We start from the raw sequence: 18791 nt of genomic DNA, 5'->3' as shown, positions 1-18791 counted from the left end.
CCAAACCCGGCGGGCCACTGCTGGGCTGCTCTGTGGAGGAGCCCTGCAACCCCGCCTGCCCCTGCCGACTACAAGCATTGGGGGCAGGGTGGCGAACAGCCCCTTCTGCCGACCCCCCGCCAGCCTTCCTGCCCCCACAGCCCCTCCCCCTGCAGAGCCGCTGCCCCCTCGGTGCTCGGGCTGCGTAGGGCACCAGAAGTCACAAGGAAGGCCCAGGCTAGGTGGCAGGCCATGGCGTGGGGTGCTCGGTCCGCTGCAGAACCGAACCCTTGTGTGTGGCAAGCAGGCGGCTGTCCGGACGCAGGGGCCTGCGGGTGAGACACACACAAGAATAAAGTCCTGCTGCTGGGGATCTGATGGCTCTTCCCCCAGGAGGCCAGGGGGACAGCACAGCGGCTGTCGATGACAGTCCAGCCTGGAACCCGCTTCTGCTCCTCCGCCCCCATGATCCTGCCCTACAGGAGGCCCACATGCACCTTTCTTAATGACTCCTAACATTCTGTTTGCTTTTGTGACGGCTGCTGCACACTGAGTGGGATACGTCACCACAACTGAAATTTGGAGAAAACTGAATTTTTGTTTTACTTTTTACAGCGTTTGTACTTTTTTACACCCAAAAATGTCATCGCCTGCCAGCCTACGATTAAGTTGTTTAAACAAATGGGTTGCAATGGTAGAAAAAAAAATGTGTGTGTCTGAAAACTGTAGGTACGGGGAGGGGGGTACTTATAATTTTTTTAAAGGGGTACTTACTTTTTTTTTAAAAGCGGGTACTTTATAAAAAAAGGTTGAGAAAAAAGGCCCTGTGTTCTCTTTAAATTGTTGTGAGAATGCCCAGAGCAATCAGATGGGCCCTTACTATTATAAAGAGAAAGGAAGGAAGAACAAACGCATAGAATATGTTTTCCCTGTGTTTCCAGACTCTGGGCAGACCGCATGGTTGGCAATCACAGTGTCACATAGGATAGAACGAGTACTGCAAGAATCCTGAGAACCGATTTGCAAATTCTCAAGTATTTGACTCCCTCTGGAGTTTCCGAATGACCTCTTCAGCCAGTTTCAACTGACTAGTTTTCAAGAGCCTCCACCCCAGTCCTGCTCCATTCCATACAAGGGATGATGGTAAGTCAGGTCTAGCTGTTGCACGTAAACATGAGCCTCTGTCCATACTCTGGTCACGTCACACTGGGAGCTGCTAGATTCGGAACATTTGTAAAAATCTGCTCCTTGTTTAGATGCCGAAACAGGAGTTGAACTCTTTTGAAAAATCTGTTTCCAGTTTTGTGTGCTGAATATTGGACAATCTTGCTCTTAGCTCTGTTGAGTAGTAGGCCTCAGGAATAGAGCCAGGAACAAGACAATGGATTTTAAAAAGCAAAGTTCCACCTTTCCCTTAACTTCCTTTTCCTTGCTCTTAGATTGTGGGCGCCTGGCAGGGAGGACAGTTCTTGAGTATCTGGATAGCACCAGTGCCTCAGTGGGCAGCACAGTTCATAATACTGTCCTAGGTGTTCGATAGCTTCAGAGGGGTAGCCGAATTAAGTCTGTAACAGGAAAAACTTAAAAAACAAGATATAGTCTGGTAGCACTTTAAAGACTAACAATCTACACGTGTCGTTAGTCTTTACTGTGCTATCAGTCTATTTGTTGCTTTCTTATGTGTTTAATGTTACGAATAGCACCCCCTTGATTACATATTAATAAGTAACTTCCTTCATCGCACAGGATCCCCGAGCACTTTTTGTACTGGGAGGGCCGGGCTGTACGGAAATGCAGCCACCTCTAGGGTGCAGTGGGGCTACTGGCTGCAAAAGTGGCTGGTGAGGCGGGTGGGTGAGATGTTGCAGGGGGGCTCGGCAGCCACAAACCCATTGGGTTAGTCACTGGGAGCATGGGGGGGGGCTCAGCCCCCAGCTGGCTGCCCACCATCTGCAGCCAATCTGGAACAAGTGCTGGCCATTGGAAGAGGGGGAGGGGAACAGCCAGGGAAATGCAACCACCTCTGAGGCGGAACAGCTGTCGCTGCTATTAACCTTCCAGAATTCAAGGCCCAGCTGATTGCGAGGAGCCAATAGGAGGAGGCACTGGATAGCGTCGTTCTTTGATTGGTTAAGGAACCTATCAATCTTGTTCTTCAGTGTCCAATCGTGGAACACTACTGAAAAAAATCCCGCCTACTTTAAGTCCACTTCTCCCCCCCCCCCACAGCTGTCAATCAATTACTAGTGGGCGAAAGTCTGGTCTCCCGTCTACTGGTAAGCAGCGCCGTCAATCAGACATCGGCCCTCTTATTGGTTCTCCGCGGCCGTCCGTCATTCTCAAATCAGCCCTTCATTGGTGCGGCTGGCGTTCCATCACTGGGGCCGATTGACCGCGGCAGACGTCAGTCAGGCGATAGCGGAGCCCGATTGGCCCGCCCGAGGCGGCCTGCGCTGCCATTGGCTGGGAGGCGCGCGGGTCGGGCGGGGATTGGCCGTACGGGCGCTGAGGGGGCGGGCCGCTCAGGGCGGTGCCCGGGCGGCCGAGGAGGAGGAAGATGGCGCCGTGAGGGGGTCGGAGCCGCCGCCGCCTCCGCTCCAGCCGGGTCTGTGCAGGCCGCGCGCGCCGCTGCCCCGGGCGGGGGGCGGGGCGGGCAGGTCGCGGGAGCCCCGCCCCGAGGCCCGCGGACGGGGGCGGGGCGCGGGGGAGGGGCCGGGCCCGGGGCCCCGGAGCCGGGGGGGGAGGGGCCCCGACCCTGCTGCAACGGGGAGCCGGAAGGGGGCGGGCGGCTCGGGCGGGCGGCGCTTCCGGGGCCCGGGAGGAGGCGGGACGGGCGGCGTTGGCCCGCCTCCCCGGGGACCCGCAGCCTGCGGGAGGGGGGAGCTTGCAACCCGCCCCCCCCACGTGCATTGGGCCGGGCACGGGGGGGCAGGGAGATTTGCATAGCCCCCCCCTCTGTGCATGGGGGCACCAGGCACGGGGGGGCAGGGAGATTTGCATAGCCCCCCCCCCCTGTGCATGGGGGCACCAGGCACGGGGGGGCAGGGAGATTTGCATAGCCCCCCCCTCTGTGCATGGGGGCACCAGGCACGGGGGGGGGCAGGGAGATTTGCATAGGCCCCCCCTCGGTGCATGGGGGCACCAGGCACTAGGGGGGCAGGGAGATTTGCATAGCCCCCCCCCTCTGTGCATGGGGGCACCAGGCATGGGGGGGGCAGGGAGATTTGCATAGCCCCCCCCTCTGTGCATGGGGGCACCAGGCATGGGGGGGGGGGCAGGGAGATTTGCATAGCCCCCCCCCTCTGTGCATGGGGGCACCAGGCACGGGGGCAGGGAGGTTTGCATAGCCCCCCCCATGCATTGAGCCGGGCATGGGGGCACCAGGCACTAGGGGGGCAGGGAGGTTTGCATGCCCTCCCCCCTTGGTGCATTGGGCTGGGCATTGGGAGGCACTAGTGATCGGCAGGGATTAGGGAGATTTGCGTGGCCCCTCGTGCACTGGGGGCATTGGGATTGGCCGGGGGTGCGGCGGTTTGCTTTGTCCTCACTGCATTTTCCTAGGGAGAGGAACAGTGGGGTCAGGGTTTGTATGGTCCAAAGTGCACTGAGGTGGGTGTCGGGGCTCATGGCACCTACGGGCATGGTGAGGCACCTCAGGGAAGGAGATAAGCAGGGTGCCCGAGGGGATTGATCTGGAATGTGTTTCCCTGCTGTACATGGGGTAGGATGGGATGACACTGGCGGAGTCAGCAGGGGTGCATGGGGCCTCAGGGATCCTTGGTGCCTGGGTGCATAGTGCTGGAGCATCTCACCTGCTTTGGGAGCCACAGGGTGCAGCAGGACTGATGCTGATGGAAGTCTTTGTTGGGCCTGATCCCTGTGTCATTCCTTGATACCGCTGGAGTCCCAAGGGCTCCATCGAACACATTTTTACTGTCAAGCAGTTAAAATTCCTGCACCCTCCATATATCTCCTCCTGTCTTGATAGGGAGTCTGAGAAGTACAGAGTTAGAGACCAGAGTGTGGGACCAAGTAGCTCAAGACAGTATCTTTGTGTTGGGTCTGTGTTAAGTCTGCGTATGGAGAGAGGGGTGTGTGTGTGCGCATGTGTGCTCGCTGTCTGGAAGCTATTCACCTATAGAACATGGCATCTATATTGTAAAAACACCAGTAGCCACATGTACGCCCACTGTTACAGTACTATGATGGGGGATTTCTGTAAAAAAGTCTATTGAGCACAAAGCCGTAGAGCAGACTTATGTATAGCAAAGTAAAAGGCTTGTGTCGTCTCAGTGCAGCCTGATGTGCCTGCCGGTTGCACGTTTGATGATAGTGAAAACTTTCTTTGAGGGGGAAAAAGCAAGGTGTTAAAAAAATCAGACTTGATAAAGAAACTCCAAACTACCACATTGAAGTTTTGGTGCTAGAGGAATCACTCAGGTTAAACATTGTATCTTAAACAATTTGCCTCGCTGATAAGCACTTAAGAGTATTTAAGGGGGTGCTGATTAGTTGAAATAAACACATTTTAAAAAATCATTTTTGCTAGAGAACACCCTTTGAATTCCTGGGGGGAAAATGTATATATACATTTTCAGTTCCCTGGTAGGTATTTATAAGGGCCTTATCATGTATAACTTATTAGGCATATGTTTTACAGGAAGGGGAATTAACCACTGGAAGGCCCTATCTAAGGCTGCATTTGAGTCTTTGTCACTTCAGATTTCTAATAAACCAGGATTGGATTTTCTTTCTCAAGTGTATGCGCCAGTCTAGCTCAACCAGAAGTTGTGGTTTGATGCAGAAACCGCTTGGTGAAATTCTGTGGCCTGTGTTGTTCAGGGGGCCAGACTAAATGATTGCATGGGTCTCTTTGACCTGAAATTCATAACATTTGTTTCTCCTTTGTACTTAGTGAGTCTCAACTTTTTGAGACAGCTGTGCGCCTGTCAAGAGTCTGATTTGTCTGAGTACGCCAGGTTTCACCTCGCTTAAAAACTCCTGCTCGTTTACAGATTGACATAAAAATACAAAAGGGCCACAGCTCACTAGTACTGAAAAATTGATGGCGTTCTCATTTTTGCCAAATAATTATAAAATCAATTTGAATAAATAGTGGTCTGTACATTGCAGTGTATCGTATATAGAGCAGTCTGAACAACTCATTGTAAGACCTGTTAGATTGTAATGGCTTCGCTAGAACTTCTCATGTAGCCTGTTATAAAACTAAGCAAATAGCTCGATGAGTTGGTGTACCCCCAGGAATATGTTTCCCTGATTGAGAGCCATTGCTCTACAGGGTAACGATGAAACCATCTAAACACAAAGGGCTGGTCAATCCACAGAGTAAATACCCTGGACAAATACTTTTCCTGTCACTTCTTTTTGGCTGTGTCTACACTTAAAATGCTCCAGCAGCACAACTGCCGGGCTGCGAGGGAAGTGCTTCAGTGTAAATGCTCGCTAACCATTTCACACAGTTCTAAGTGCTCCGCTAGCCTTTCGTTTTGGGCCCAGTCTACCTGGCGTGCCTCTTCGCTATAGAACCAGAGCTCTGCTCAGCTACCAAGTGCATCTTGGTAAAGAGTGAGAGTCTCCAAGCATCTTGTGGACACTAAAGAAATAATAAATAACGGTTGTGCAGAATGCCGGTTGAGAAATAAAATGAATTTCTCCCCAGCTGACTTGTGGTTTTAATAATTATTTTTCAGTTTCCTGAATCTGCTGTTTGCTCGCAGTAAACACATTTCTAGTCCTCTGCAAAAGAGGAAGCTTCCGTCCTCAACTTTCAGTCGTTTGAACATCGTCTGTTTTAGGCCCTGTCCCCGCTAAGAATGGGGCCACATTACCTAACTCTGTGATTCATTGAGATCAGCTGTACAAAAGCTGCCTTTGGTGAGGTGAATGTTCCTTTGTGCTTTTTATTTCCGGTGTAGTCTTCATACGTGAGCTCCAGCCATGCAATGTGATCCATATGGGTAAGAAGGATGGTTAGGTCAGTGGTTGGGGGGGGGGGCAGTTTAGGAATTGAGAAACATGGGACCTGCTTCACCACAGACTTCCCTGCAAGCTTGGGTAAGCTTATCTGTGCCTCGGTTTCCCATTTGTAAAGTGGGACAATACTTTCCTACCTCACAGAAGTGTTGTGAGAATAAATACAGGAAAGATTGTGAGGTACTTGGATACTACAGTAATGCAATAAGTCCCATAGATAGCTGGACCTTCTACATTTGCATAGTCTTCATATCCGCCCAGGAGACTTCCTGTGTAGACCAGATTGGACTCTGCCACCTGTAGTCCTGAGTATTTATTTGCATAGGCTCTTTCTACTGAGAAGGAAGTTGTAGATATAAAGGAAAATTCCCTGATGGCAGAACCTCAATGAAAGGGGTTAATTATCATTAGGGGGGAAAAAACCCAACGCGCTCTTCCCTTTATATCTCTTGTAGAGTGTTGAAGATAATGGCAGAGTTTCAAACAATTAAGTCTTGTGACAAGTGAAGGAATCGCCTCTCAGAAAACCTACCAATCGTGCTGGTGTGAATGTTCCAGCTGGCTTCTAACAGGCGTTACTACTGGCTGGAAATGGGTTCTCATTGGCTGGCGCGATTGGTAAGTTTTCTCCTTCTTGTTCTCTAGCTTGATTGCTCAGATTGCAGTCCTGTGGAGTTTTTAAATGCCTCCTAAGCTAAGGAAGGTCTGGAGAACTGCTCAGCTTGCATGCTTCAAGAGTCTGTATCTGGACAGTTAGCCAGTGTGCAGATGTCCCTGTTGGTATATCCGGGGGCAGGAACAAGTCCCCATTGTATTTGCTCAATTAACTTGATAAAAGAAAGTAGGGATGTCAATGGGTAACTGGTTACCTGGTAAGCATTGTCTACAGGGGGTGATGCTTACTGGGTAATGGTTAACTGGTGCCTGGGAACAGCCCCACCAGGCCCCCCTGCCATGTGGGGCTGGGAAGGAGGTGGGTGGGTGTGCAGCAGCTACGCTGCACCATCCGTGCTGGAGTGGTCCCCAGGCCGGGATCCCATTTAATGAGTTAACAGGTTACACTTAACGTTTCCTCTGTTAACTGATTAAACAGGGTTTTACATCTCTCAGAGAAACAGCTCCTCAGCCAGCAGTCCTCAAGGTATTTTTGTTTCATCGTTCTCTCAAGGAACCAGGAGACCATCAATCTGATGGTGGGAGATGCATGGTTCAGACTGGACTTATCTCGTGATGGGTGCTTGTTTTTTGCACACAAGTCTGCCTGTGGCAAGGAGAGTCAGACTCCAGTGGACAGAGGGGTGGAAATGTCATGAATGAGCACCCTTTGACATATTCAAGGAACGTTCTTTCCCAGTTGGCACTTGACTGTAGTTGAGGGTTATCAAAAGGACAACGTGACTGAGTCATTCCGCGACTTATAGGACCATAACAGGGTTTAAAAGCGAACTAGATATATTCATGGAGGTTAAGTCCATGAATGGCTATTAGCCGGGATGGGTAAGGAGCGGTGTCCCCAGCCTCTGTGTGTCAGAGGGTGGAGATGGACGGCAGGAGAGAGATCGCTTGAACATTCCCTGTTCGGTTCCCTCCCTCTGGGGCACCTGGCGCTGGCGGCAGACGGGGTACTGGGCTGGATGGACCTTTGGTCTGAGCCAGTCTGGCCGTTATGTTCTTAGTGGGTAGGTCACAGCAACTGCTCTTAGATGATGACAGAGGGTGATAGTTTGCCAAGGAGACCCGTCTCCTACCTCTCACAAGGGTCCGTAGCCCAGAAGACGACAGGCTTGGAAACATCTGCCCTAGTAAATAACGGCTCTGTCCCCAAATCTGAACTGGGAGGAGACATGGGCTCCTGGAAGCCCGTTGATCTTACCGTGCTGTAAACAGATTTGTACTCTGCTGCCTGTTTAAAATGTCAGACCGTCGCCGGGGGACACGGGGGGGAAATGTTTGGGTGTCAGATGAACATGGGTTCAAACAGCAAACGTAGGAAGACGCGTTCTCTCTCCACATTTATCCTCTTAATTGATTTATAAAGGTTAACGACCCCCCGCCTCTAATGAGCTTCAGATTTTTTTTTTTTTTTGGCCTGACTTAATGTTATTCGTGTGCCATCCAGGAAGTTAATCCGTAGCAGTTCCTGCTTCTGCTGGATGGGAGGGTGCAGTTCCTTAGGGCGGGTGGCAATTCAAGCCCCTGGTTTTCTGGGAGGAAGGTCTCTCTTTCTCAGTGGAGCGCAGACATCTGATGCTCTGGTCTCAGAGGTTGCCCCAGTGAATGAGCGAGACTGGCTTGAAGGGAACGGATGCTCCTTTATGAGAACTGGGGCAGATAATTTCCATCTGATGTCCCAGACTCTGGGCTTTTCATACTGATTCTCTGGGAGACTTGGTTGAACCTTCGGGAAGTGGACTTGGTGGTGACTTGGCTTGGAGCCAGCTACCTCGGTTTCTTTGCTGCTCTGTCTGGGGAAAGGTTCGGCATTGCCCAGCAAGAGTTGTTGTGTCTGTCCCCACTGACAATAGTTTTAAAGACCGGTCCGTAACGCGCAGGGCTGTCAGAACTGCAAACGGGAGGTCACTTAAGTGTTCTGCATTTTAATTGCATCTGAAATATACAAACAGCCTCTCCCCTAGGCCTGAACTGAATTACCATCTGCTGGCCTGTGTGGGGTACAGTGTAGACATACACTGATTCCTAAGTTACTCCGTAAGCTAATAGAACATGCCATGCTGCTTAATTTGATTCACAGAACCCTAGAACTGGAAGGGACCTTGAGAGGTCATCAAATCCAGTCCCCTGCCCTCATGGCAAGATGAAGCACCGTCTAGATCATCCCTGACAGGTGTCTGTCTAACCTGCTCTTCAATATCTCCAGTGATGGAGATTCCACAACCCCCCTAGGCAATTTATTCCAGTGTTTAACTGCCCTGACAGAAGTTTTTACCAATGTCCATCCTAAACCTCCTTTGCTGCAGTTTAAGCCCATTGCTTCTTGTCCTGTCCTCAGAGGCTGAGGAAAACATTTTTCTCCCTTCTCCTTGTTTAGATACTTATTATTAATAATAGATATTAATTCACCACTTCTTTCCATTGACCCAGCTATGAGAAATGCTGATACAATTCAGTTAGAGCTACATACATAATAGATATATTTCAGCATTATTTGGTGCTAGATACTGTACAAACACAAAACAGAAAGAAGTCCTGCCCCAAACAGCTTCTGCTCTAAAGATAGGACACGAGACAGCAGGTGGCTACAGACAGACTCGGGCGCATATGAGAACAATAAGTGCTGATCAGCGTGATGGGCCGTGGTCTTAGCATCCCAGCTGCTGAACTGCTGTCAAGTTGTTTAGAGGATCTTGGCCCAGGAGAGCTTGAAGAAGTCAATGACGTGGTTGTGGATGGTGACAGAGGCCTCCTGCCGTACGCGAGAGGCAGTGTGGAAGAAAGTACTGTTGTGCACTGGCCAAGAACCATCCAGCTTGTCTGAGTCACCAGAGCTGTAGGCAGATCTTCTGTACCAGGTGGTAAATAACCCCAGGGTTCGCGCTCTGGCATGCCAGTGCTGTATTCCTTTCCTCCCCTCCTGTCACCGCTGAGGCAGACTTAGGGTTGTGTGCCGGGTGTCTCTTATGATAGAGACAGGGCCTGCTTTTCTGTTTCCCTTCCATTGTGGTGTCTTCTCACGTCTGGCTAGGGTGTTGGGTGCTGCATCCTTGATTTGACTGTTGTGACTCTTGGCCTGTGCCGGGTGCATGGAGACCGTGTATCTCCCCGGGGTTGGTAGCCAAAGTGGAGAACAAAGCGTGTTTGTCCATTCTGTGATCATTCCACGCTTCGCTGTGAGAACCCGTCGCCTCTCGTTGTAAATAGGCAGCAAAGAGAAGCAAACTGGAACGAGAAACTTCCCCTTCCTGTTGGCTCAGACTTGGCTTCTCTGTGTCGTGGGCGGATCACTTCAGCATTTGCCTTCTGCCCATGGGGAGGCTGTGTCTTGGCTAGGAAAGGAAGGTGGTTTGGTGGGTGGGGGCAGAGTAGGCTGACTTTTCCATGTATTAGCTAGTGGAGGTAAATCTTAGGCCCTCCCTGAATTCGTCTCACCACTAGTGAAACTACGTGAATGGGACACATCCAGCCTGACTCAATTAGCTTCATTATCACTGGCCCTACCATTGACAGGTAATTGCTTTGGCTGTTACATAGACTCTGGATTGGGTAATTCCCACTCCAGCTCCTCTGATCAAGCGGGTTTTATCCACAAAAGCTCATGATCTATTGGTTAGGCTTGACAGTGCCAGGTTGGTTTTACAAACTTCCTTGTCCATACTAGGACCTTACAAGTGATGCAAAGCCCACCTCTTTTTCCTCGGGCGGGTGCAGCTTTTGGTGGGGGCCAGGGTCTCGACAGCATTTCTGACGGCGGAAGCCAGACCATTAAGGCTTTGCGTGTCTGAGATGGGAGCGTGGTTGTGAACAGCCGTGTTCCTCATGTGCCATGACACCACCTTTCAGCGGGTTACCCTGCCAGCGACTGTAACATCGAGCCTAGAAAAGCTCTCCTAGGGGTAGATGATACAGCGTTACTGAGTCGTCCCAAGTACGTTAGGTAGGATGATGGGAGAATGTGCCACAGGAAAGATCAGGAACGAAACGTCTTTCTACTCTGCAAGCTCTGAGGATTTAGGAGGGTCTTACCCTGACTTCGTTCAATTTAAGCCTGTAAAAAGGCAATCTTTTCAGCTGTGCTTATTGCAGTAACAGCCATTTGAGTGCTCAGACTGGAGACCGCATTCTTGTTGTGCAGCATCAGAGCCTGACAGCAATCGCGGGAGGTTTCCAGTGTGCTAGTCGGCAGGGAAAAGCTTACTGCTGATAGTGCTTAATGCACACGCCTGTGCTTCTCCATTACACGCCCCGTGGACAGGAGCGGGCAAGTTGTCGACTTCTTGGCCCTAAGCTGAGCCCAGGCAAACAGCAGTGAGTGGTGAAGGTTGCCGGGTGAGCATAACGGTTACCCAAATGGCTACACGCTGTTCCTGGTCAGCCGCCTGACGCCCCGCATGGCTGCCACTGAGACAGAGGCAGCAACCCGGGGCGGCAGGCGGGAGCCGGTACGCACATGGAGCCAGCTTAAAAGCCGGCTCCCAGGGAACCAGCTGCCACCCCGCACCGAAATGTTCAGTGGTTACAGTTAGTCATCTACAGCCATTTGAACGTCCCCACTTCCTGCCGCCAGGAACAGCCATCTGTTAGGCCAGCGGGGCTGCCTTGGGAAGGCGAGAGTCGTTCGGAGGGCTGGAGCCCCGGGGGCCGGGCTGCAGATGGAGAGGGCGACTCTCCTTGCTGCCAGCATTCGGCTCACTCCTCCCTCCGTGTGTTTCCTTCCTGCAGACCAAGAGGACAGCATGGCCGCCACTGCAGCAGTCAGTCCTAGTGAATACCTGCAGCCTGCTGCCTCCGCCGCGCAGGTGAGAGGCCTGGCCCGGGGCCGCGGCACGGAGAGCTCCCGCCTGTGGGCTGTGCTGGGCGGGGGCGGGGGGGCTGCTCTGCGGTGCCCTCGGGGGGTCAGCGCCTCCTGCGGCGCCCCCTGGAGGGCAGCGGTTTTCAAACGCTTTTTCTCGCGACCCCGTTGAATAAAACGTGTCCCCCACGACCCGGCATTATTAGATCTTTCGATTGGCGCGTGGGCTCCAGGGTCAGGCCGGGGTTGAGGCGCTTGGGGTGCAGGAGGTGGCTCCGGATGGGGTGAGGGGATTGGGGCACGGGCTTCTCTCTGGTGGCTCCCGGTCAGTGGTGCAGCGGGGGTGCTAATGCAGGTTTCCGGCCTGTCCTGGAAGCGGCCGGCAGCAGGTCTGGGTCCTAGGCAGAGGCTCGCAAGCGGTTCTGTGTGCTGCTCTCACCCGAAGGCACTGCCCCTTCTGTGGGTGGGGCTCGGCAGTGCAGGGAGCCAGACCGGCTGCTGGCCACTTCTGGGACGCCGCGTGGTCCACGGTGCCGGGACAGGCAGGAAGCCTGCTTTAGCATCCCCTCTCGTCGCCCTACAGCGCGATGACCCAGTGCCGGGACACGACCCGTACTTTGGAAACCGCTGCTGCAGAGCTTGGGGCTGTTGATTTGGAAGGCAGGATGGATGGCTTGGAAAACATGGGACTGGAAGCCAGGTCTCCTGGTTTCTCTTCCCCGTTCTGCCACTGACTCACTTTGTGGCCTTGGAGATGTCCCTTCCCCTCTGCCTGTCTCATTTTTCCCATTTGCTTAATGAGTCCAGTAACAGCAGCCTGCCCCCGCCGGCGGTGGGAGGGGTACGGATGTGTAAGATGCTTTGAGATCAAAGGCACTGGCAGCTGTCCAGAAACCTTAGCCGCTCGCTTTGTGTTCACACCCCGTCGGAACTGATCTCAGCTCAAACCCGTCTCTCGTCCCTGTCTCCTCCAGGACACCCAGCCATCTCCACTAGCCCTGCTCGCCGCCACATGTAGCAAAATCGGCCCGCCCGCGGTGGAAGCTGCAGTCGCTCCTCCTGCCCCGCCTCAGCCCACGCCGCGCAAGCTGGTCCCCATCAAACCCGCGCCAGTCCCCCTGGGCTCCAGTAAGAACAGCTTTGGGATCTTGTCCTCGAAAGGGAACCTCTTCCAGATCCAGGGCTCTCAGCTGGGGACGTCGTATCCGGGGGGGCAGCTGGTGTTCGCCATCCAGAACCCCACCGTGATCAACAAAGGGGCCCGCTCGTCCACCAACATCCAGTACCAGACCGCGGGGGGCCAGGCCATCCAGGTCCAACAGAACCTCGCCAACCAGATCCAGATTATTCCCGGCACCAACCAAGCCATCATCACCCCCTCCTCTTCCGCGCACAAGCCTGTGCCAATCAAGCCGGCCCCGGCGCACAAGGCCGGGCCGGCGTCCGTGCAGGGCGCAAGCAACGTCGTCAAGCTGAGCGGCGGCAGCAACCTGACGCTCACCCTGCCTGTGAACAACCTGGTGAACGCCACCGCCGACCCCGGCGCTCCGGCCCCTGGTGGGACCGAGAGCCCAGCCAAGCCCTGTAAGAAGAGCAGGAAGAAAGCCCTGTCGCCGGCCCAGACGACGGCCATGGCGGTGGCTGAGCAGGTGGAAACGGTGCTGATTGAGACGACGGCCGAGAACATCATCCAGGCAGGAAATAACTTGCTGATCGTGCAGAGTCCGGGCTCGGGCCAGCCGGCCGTGGTGCAGCAGGTCCAAGTGGTTCAACCCAAGCAAGAGCAGCAGGTGGTCCAGATCCCCCAGCAGGCCTTGCGAGTGGTCCAGGCGGCCTCAGCCACGCTGCCCACCGTCCCCCAGAAGTCCTCCCAGAACTTTCAGATCCAGGCAGCTGAGCCGACGCCTACGCAGGTACCGCACCCTCAGCCTTTTCTGGTGGGCACCTCTGTGGCTGAGAGCTCCATCCAGCATCACGGCCTGCACCCGGGGTGGCTCAAGAAAGACAGAGCCGGCTGGAGGGGGCTGCATGCGACAGGAGCCACTTTGTGGGTGGGGCTTGTGTCTGGAAATGCCTGGGGAGCGTCTCCTATTGGGCTGCAAATTGCCAGCCCAGATTTCCACGTTACACAAGCGTGGTGGCTTGATGTGTCCCGGGGTGGAAGGGTCCCAAGGGCGGAAGATTTACTCAGGACCCTGCGCTGTATTAAACTGGCGTGCGCCCCCCCTTGCTGCAAAACACAGAGCCTTGCATGCAGCAGGTGCGGCGCCAGCCCAGGCTCGCAACTTTCGGGGTGGGGGGCAAAGGATACCAATCTGCCCACCTGCCTCACGGCGGTGAAGAGTTACAGTTCCCCACAGACACCCCCATAACTTCTCCCTCACACAGACTGTGCCGCGCTGGCCCATTTGGCTCTGAATACGGCCCCGGCCTAAGTCTGCAGCGCTGGGTGTGGAGAGCCGACCTGCTCTTACCTGCTGTCCCAGCGGTGCCCCAAATTTTCGGGAGTCCTACGCAGCCGTCTGAGGACGGCCCTGGGTTTATTTACCTCTCTTACCAGGAGAAGGGCTGAGGCCCTGGGGAGGGAGGTAGGGCAGCCCCAGTGCTGGGAGGGCGCAGAGGGCTCCTCTAGCGGGCTGGCTGTGGGTATGTTGGCTGCATTCGGTTCTGCCAGGCTGGTATGGGCGTGGGGTGGCCTGGAGCCGAAGCCTGCGGGTCGTGCAGGGCCGTCGTTGTGTGCTCGCCGCGCGACAGCGGATCTGATTCTCTGCCTCGTTTCCTTCAGGTCTACTTCAAAACCCCGTCCGGGGAGCTCCAGACCGTGCTGCTCCAGGAAGCCCCGGCTGTGACCGTGGCCCCTTCGACCACCTCCTGCAGCAGCCCTGTGTCCGGCAGCCCCCAAGCCGGGGGAAGCTGCAAAAAGCCCACCCCCCGCAAAGAGCGCACCCTGCCAAAGATCGCCCCGGCCGGGGGCATCATCAGCTTGAACGCGGCTCAGCTGGCGGCCGCGGCCCAGGCCATGCAGACGATCAACATCAACGGGGTCCAAGTGCAAGGAGTGCCTGTCACCATCACCAACACGGGAGGTGGGTGGGCCCCGCTCCAGGCTGGGGGCAGGGCGGTGAAGCAGGCCGACCGGGGGGACGAGCGGGATCAGGGGAGGAGGAGCCACCCGAGCGCCCTCTGATCAAACGGCGGGCACCTTCGCTGGCAGCATCGATTGCAAATTGGAGCCCGTCTGTAACGCCAAGCTCTGGTGCCCAGGACAGAGTAGTGCAGGGGGGTGACTCTCCTACAATCCCTTTCCGCCCAACAGCGTCTCTCTGCAGCCTGAGGGTGCCCTCGCTGGGCTCTTCCTGCCAAAGCATTGCCTGTTAGATCAGCTGTGCTCCCCTTCACAGCCTCTGCGCTACAGCGTTCACGAACGCAGGGATTGATAGTCCGCCTGCGTGAGGGCTAAGATGTAACACAAGAACGGCCAGACTGGGTCAGATCAAAGATCCATCTAGTCCAGTGTCCTGTCTGCCGACAGCGGCCAACGCCAGGTGCCCTCGAAGGAATGAACGGAGCAGGGAATCATTAAGCGATCCCTCCCCATCGCCCATCCCAGCTTTTGACAAACTGGCTAGGGACACTGTTTATGGACCTCTCCTCCATGAATTTATCTAGCTTTTTTTGATAAAGTCCTGGCCTTCATAACATCCTTTGGCGAGGAGTTCCACAGGTTGGCTGTACGTTGTGTGGAAAAAATACTTTCTCTTGTTTGTTTTAAACCTGCTACCTCTCCATGTCGTTGGGTGACCCCTAGTTCTTGTGTTCTTGGAGCAAGTGCATAACTTTCACTTTCTCCACACCAGCCGTGATGTTTTAGACTCTATCCTAGCCCCCCTTAAGCTCCACTTTTCTAAGCTGAAAAGTCCCTGTCTTTTATTAATCTCTCCTCATAAGGCCACGCTCCGAATCATTGTTGTTGCCCTTTCCTGAACTTTTTCCAATGCCCAAATAACTAAGTCCTTGAACGCTCCTATCATGTCCTCTCTGTTGTCTTTTCCAGACTAAACAAGCCCAGTTCTTTCCGTCTTCCCTCGCAGCTCGTGTTCTCTAGACCGTTCATCATTTTTGTGGCTCTTCTCTGGCCGTTTCCAATTTCTCCACAGCTTTCCTGAAATGTGTGTCCAGTTCTGGGCAGCACTACTCCAGTTGAGCCTAATCAGCGCAGAGTAGAGCGGGAGAACGACGTGCTCCCCACACTCCTGTTCACGCCGCCCAGAATCATGTTTGGTTTTTTTGCAGTAGTCTCTCACTGTGGACTCCTATGTAGCTTGTGGTCCACTCTGACCCTCAGATCCCTGTCTGCAGGGCTCCTTTCTAGACAGTCACTTCCCGGTCTGAGAGAGACACGGATTGTTCCTCCCTATGTGGAGCACTGGGCATTTGTCCTTGTTGAACGTCGTCTGACTTGAGAACCGCAGAGCTGGCTTCTTTCGGCAGCCCTGACAGATGTTGGATTTCCGTCCTCCCGCAGCCCGGGGGGATCCGTTCCGTGCCCTGACACTGACATCGGTTTTCTTCTTTCCAGTCCCGGCGTGGCCCCGGCTCCCGTGTCCCTGAAGCCAGGGCTTGGTGCTGGCCCCATAGGGTGCCGGGTAAGTCCCGCTTTTTTGTAAATATATTGCACGTTTTTTCAAAGTTTCTTTTTCGTTTCCTGCTCCGTTCCCCGCCTGAAAGGGTTAAACTGAAAACTTTGAAAAACCGCACAGTATATTCCGAAAAAAGGGACTTGCCTCCCCCTCCAGGGCCGGCACCACGGGCAGGGCCGGTGGAGGCCGTTGTGACCCTATATGCTGGGGTGGCAGAGGTCTGGGGGTGTCACACAAGGGCTGGTCCCGTTATCGGAGCTGGGTCCTTTCCCTTTAAGGCTTGAGCGTTGCCTGCGTGGGGAAGGGGGAGGCTGCATCTCCCCTGCGGAGCAGCAGCCTCAGTACCCTTCTCCCCTGCTTCTCCCCGCAGGCCAGCAGCAGCTGACCGTCCAAAACGTGTCTGGCAGCAACCTGACCATCAGCGGCCTGAGCCCGACCCAGATCCAGCTGCAGATGGAGCAGGCGCTGGCCGGGGAGATCCAGCCGGGGGAGAAGAGGCGGCGCATGGCATGCACCTGCCCCAACTGCAAGGACGGGGAGAAGAGGTGAGCAGGCGGCAGGGGGTGGGGCAGGCGCTCGGGCAAGAGGCACCTGGCGGGGCGACCTTCCCCTGCCTGCCCCGTAACGGTCCTGCCGGTTTCCCGTCCCACCAGGTCCGGGGATCAAGGCAAGAAGAAGCACATCTGTCACATCCCGGAGTGCGGCAAAACCTTCCGCAAGACCTCGCTGCTGCGGGCCCACGTGCGCCTGCACACGGGCGAGCGCCCCTTCGTCTGCAACTGGGTCTTCTGCGGGAAGCGGTTCACGCGCAGCGACGAGCTCCAGCGGCACGCCCGCACGCACACAGGTCGGGGCTCAGCGCCGCTCCCCCGCGTCCGCTGCCCTCGGGAGCCCACAGCATGCGGCCGCCTTGCCCGCCGAGCGCTGTGCTGGGGGGGCGGGGCCACCCGGAGCCGATCTGCCATCTTCCGGCCAGGGAGGGGCGGGCCGGCAGCTCTGCAGGCCGGGGGGGACCCTCGCCTGGGTGAATTCCACCTTCCCGGCACAAGGGGGCGCCGTGCACCCTTCCGCTTGTCGTCCCCGGGGCTTGGCTGCGGGGGGTCCAGCCTCCAGGCGCATTGACCGTGGCTCTTCCTTCCTGGCAGGTGATAAGCGGTTTGAATGCGCTCAGTGCCAAAAGCGCTTCATGAGAAGCGACCACCTGACGAAGCACTATAAAACCCACCTGGTCACCAAGAACTTGTAGGACGCGCGGCCGCCCCACGGGGCCGCTCGCTCCGCCCCGCACTGCTCGGACAGTCCCTGCAAGGGGCCGGCGCGGAGGCCGGGCAGACGGCCAGCCTGAGGCTCTGCGGCCCGCCTGCCTTTGGTATCCTCCCAGAGGCGTCTGCAGGGGGACAAGAGTCCCTGCCGATCTTCCTTCCTGGGAAACCCGCCACCTTCCAGCAAGTCCTGGGGAACCCAGCTCCTCCCCCGCAGAGCCGGCCGCGGGGGCAGGGACGGCGGAGACGCCCTTCTTTCCAAAGGAACATGCTCCCGGGGGTGCGAGCGGCAGACCCTCCTCGCCGCGCCACGGGCTGGGGGTGTTGAACGACCACAGCCGTGCCAGCCTCGTGGAAACGGCACAGGGAGGCCGGAGAAACGTTCTCCTGACCCCCCCCACGCTCCGCGCTTTGAAGCTTCAACGCCGTGGGGGGGCAAACACTCCACAGCCAGCCGCCCCGCGCTCCGCAGCACATTCCGACTTTATATTTAAAATCTATAAATATCTATAAATATCTCTCTATATGAACCCCTTTGGAAGGTCCTTTTTTTCTATGGAAATTGTTGCCTTATGCGCCCACCTCCCACGTACGAGCACTGTACCGTGAGTGCTTTTTTATTTAATTGCTCCCCTTTAATAATCTCCCCGCCCGATCCTTTACCTCTAACGTTCGTTTCCAATAATGCATTGAAGAGGTTTTCTTCTCTCCACTGATTTATTTTCCCTGCTCGTTTCCAAGTGACACGGCGTTCCCTTTTGAATCTTGATCCTTTCAGTCTTTTGCCCGTAAGGCCGACTCGCCCCGGCCCATCACTGTGTATAGTGTATATTGTATCATAGACTATATTGCTTTTGTGTTTATTACATGTTTCAAAAACATGGGGCTTGTTATTTTTGAGCTTTTAAATTAAAAACAAAAATCCACTTTATGTTTTGGTTGTAACGGCTTGAGGTATGTTTTATGTTTTATGAACGAAGTGACAGAGCTGTTGGTTTCTTACTGTGTAACTGGCCAGCTGGTGCAGAGGCAGCCAAGAGGTGTTTTCCATGCTAAATAAATGCCACCGCCAGAGGCAAACCCGCCGTGGGAAGCCAAGGATGCTGTCTCGTAAGCGTGACGCCCAGGAAGTGACCCGCTGCTGGGGAGAAGGGCCGAGCGCGAGGTGGCTAGTGGGGGTGGCCCGGTCCTTGTTTGTATCGCGCTAGCCTCAAGAGATTGGCTGAGTTTTCAGCCCCGTCCACTGGAGCCAGCTACGTTTTGTGTCTGCCCCAAAGAGCTCACAGTCTGCCCAAGCTGGGAGGGGAGAGAGCAGCACCCAGAGGGGAAGTGAGGCAGAGCTGGGGATGGACCTAGGGGGTTTGAGTCCCTGGCCAATGCCCTGCCCACACCGGTTCGTATTCAGGCCCCGCTGTGCAAGGTGCTGTACGTTAGAATGAGACCGTCCTT

The 18791-nt window shown here is 55.1% G+C and overlaps 1 protein-coding gene across 3 annotated transcripts; it reads left to right on the top strand.

The window, feature by feature from the left end:
* The first annotated feature begins 2456 nt into the window (after window positions 1–2456).
* Window positions 2457–18273, top strand: SP2 (Sp2 transcription factor). 3 transcript variants are annotated; one of them, XM_075911640.2, is made up of 9 exons: window positions 2524–2584; window positions 5691–5879; window positions 6429–6591; window positions 11371–11447; window positions 12415–13353; window positions 14226–14526; window positions 16451–16625; window positions 16734–16927; window positions 17226–18273. In XM_075911640.2, exons 4-9 carry the CDS (start codon window positions 11385–11387, stop codon window positions 17324–17326), a joined length of 1773 nt encoding a protein of 590 aa, XP_075767755.1. In that variant the 5' UTR covers window positions 2524–2584; window positions 5691–5879; window positions 6429–6591; window positions 11371–11384; the 3' UTR covers window positions 17327–18273. The 3 variants fall into 3 exon arrangements, with proteins under 3 accessions (XP_075767756.1, XP_075767754.1, XP_075767755.1); XM_075911639.2 differs by lacking the exon at window positions 5691–5879 and having other exon boundaries at window positions 2464–2584; XM_075911641.2 differs by lacking the exons at window positions 5691–5879; window positions 6429–6591 and having other exon boundaries at window positions 2457–2584.
* The last annotated feature ends 518 nt before the right edge of the window (window positions 18274–18791 follow it).

Source organism: Pelodiscus sinensis, chromosome 29 (assembly GCF_052426305.1).
Source record: "Pelodiscus sinensis isolate ZL-2025 chromosome 29, ASM5242630v1, whole genome shotgun sequence".
Lineage (NCBI taxonomy): Eukaryota > Metazoa > Chordata > Testudines > Trionychidae > Pelodiscus > Pelodiscus sinensis.
This window is presented reverse-complemented; position numbering and strand designations above follow the sequence as displayed.

Excerpts from the sequence above, each read along its gene's own strand:
- SP2 (XM_075911641.2), top strand. The coding sequence starts at position 11,385 with ATGGCCGCCACTGCAGCAGTCAGTCCTAGTGAATACCTGCAGCCTGCT. Across the intron at positions 13,354-14,225 it reads CTGAGCCGACGCCTACGCAG|GTCTACTTCAAAACCCCGTC; the intron begins GTACCGCACCCT and ends CGTTTCCTTCAG. Across the intron at positions 14,527-16,450 it reads CACCATCACCAACACGGGAG|GCCAGCAGCAGCTGACCGTC; the intron begins GTGGGTGGGCCC and ends TTCTCCCCGCAG.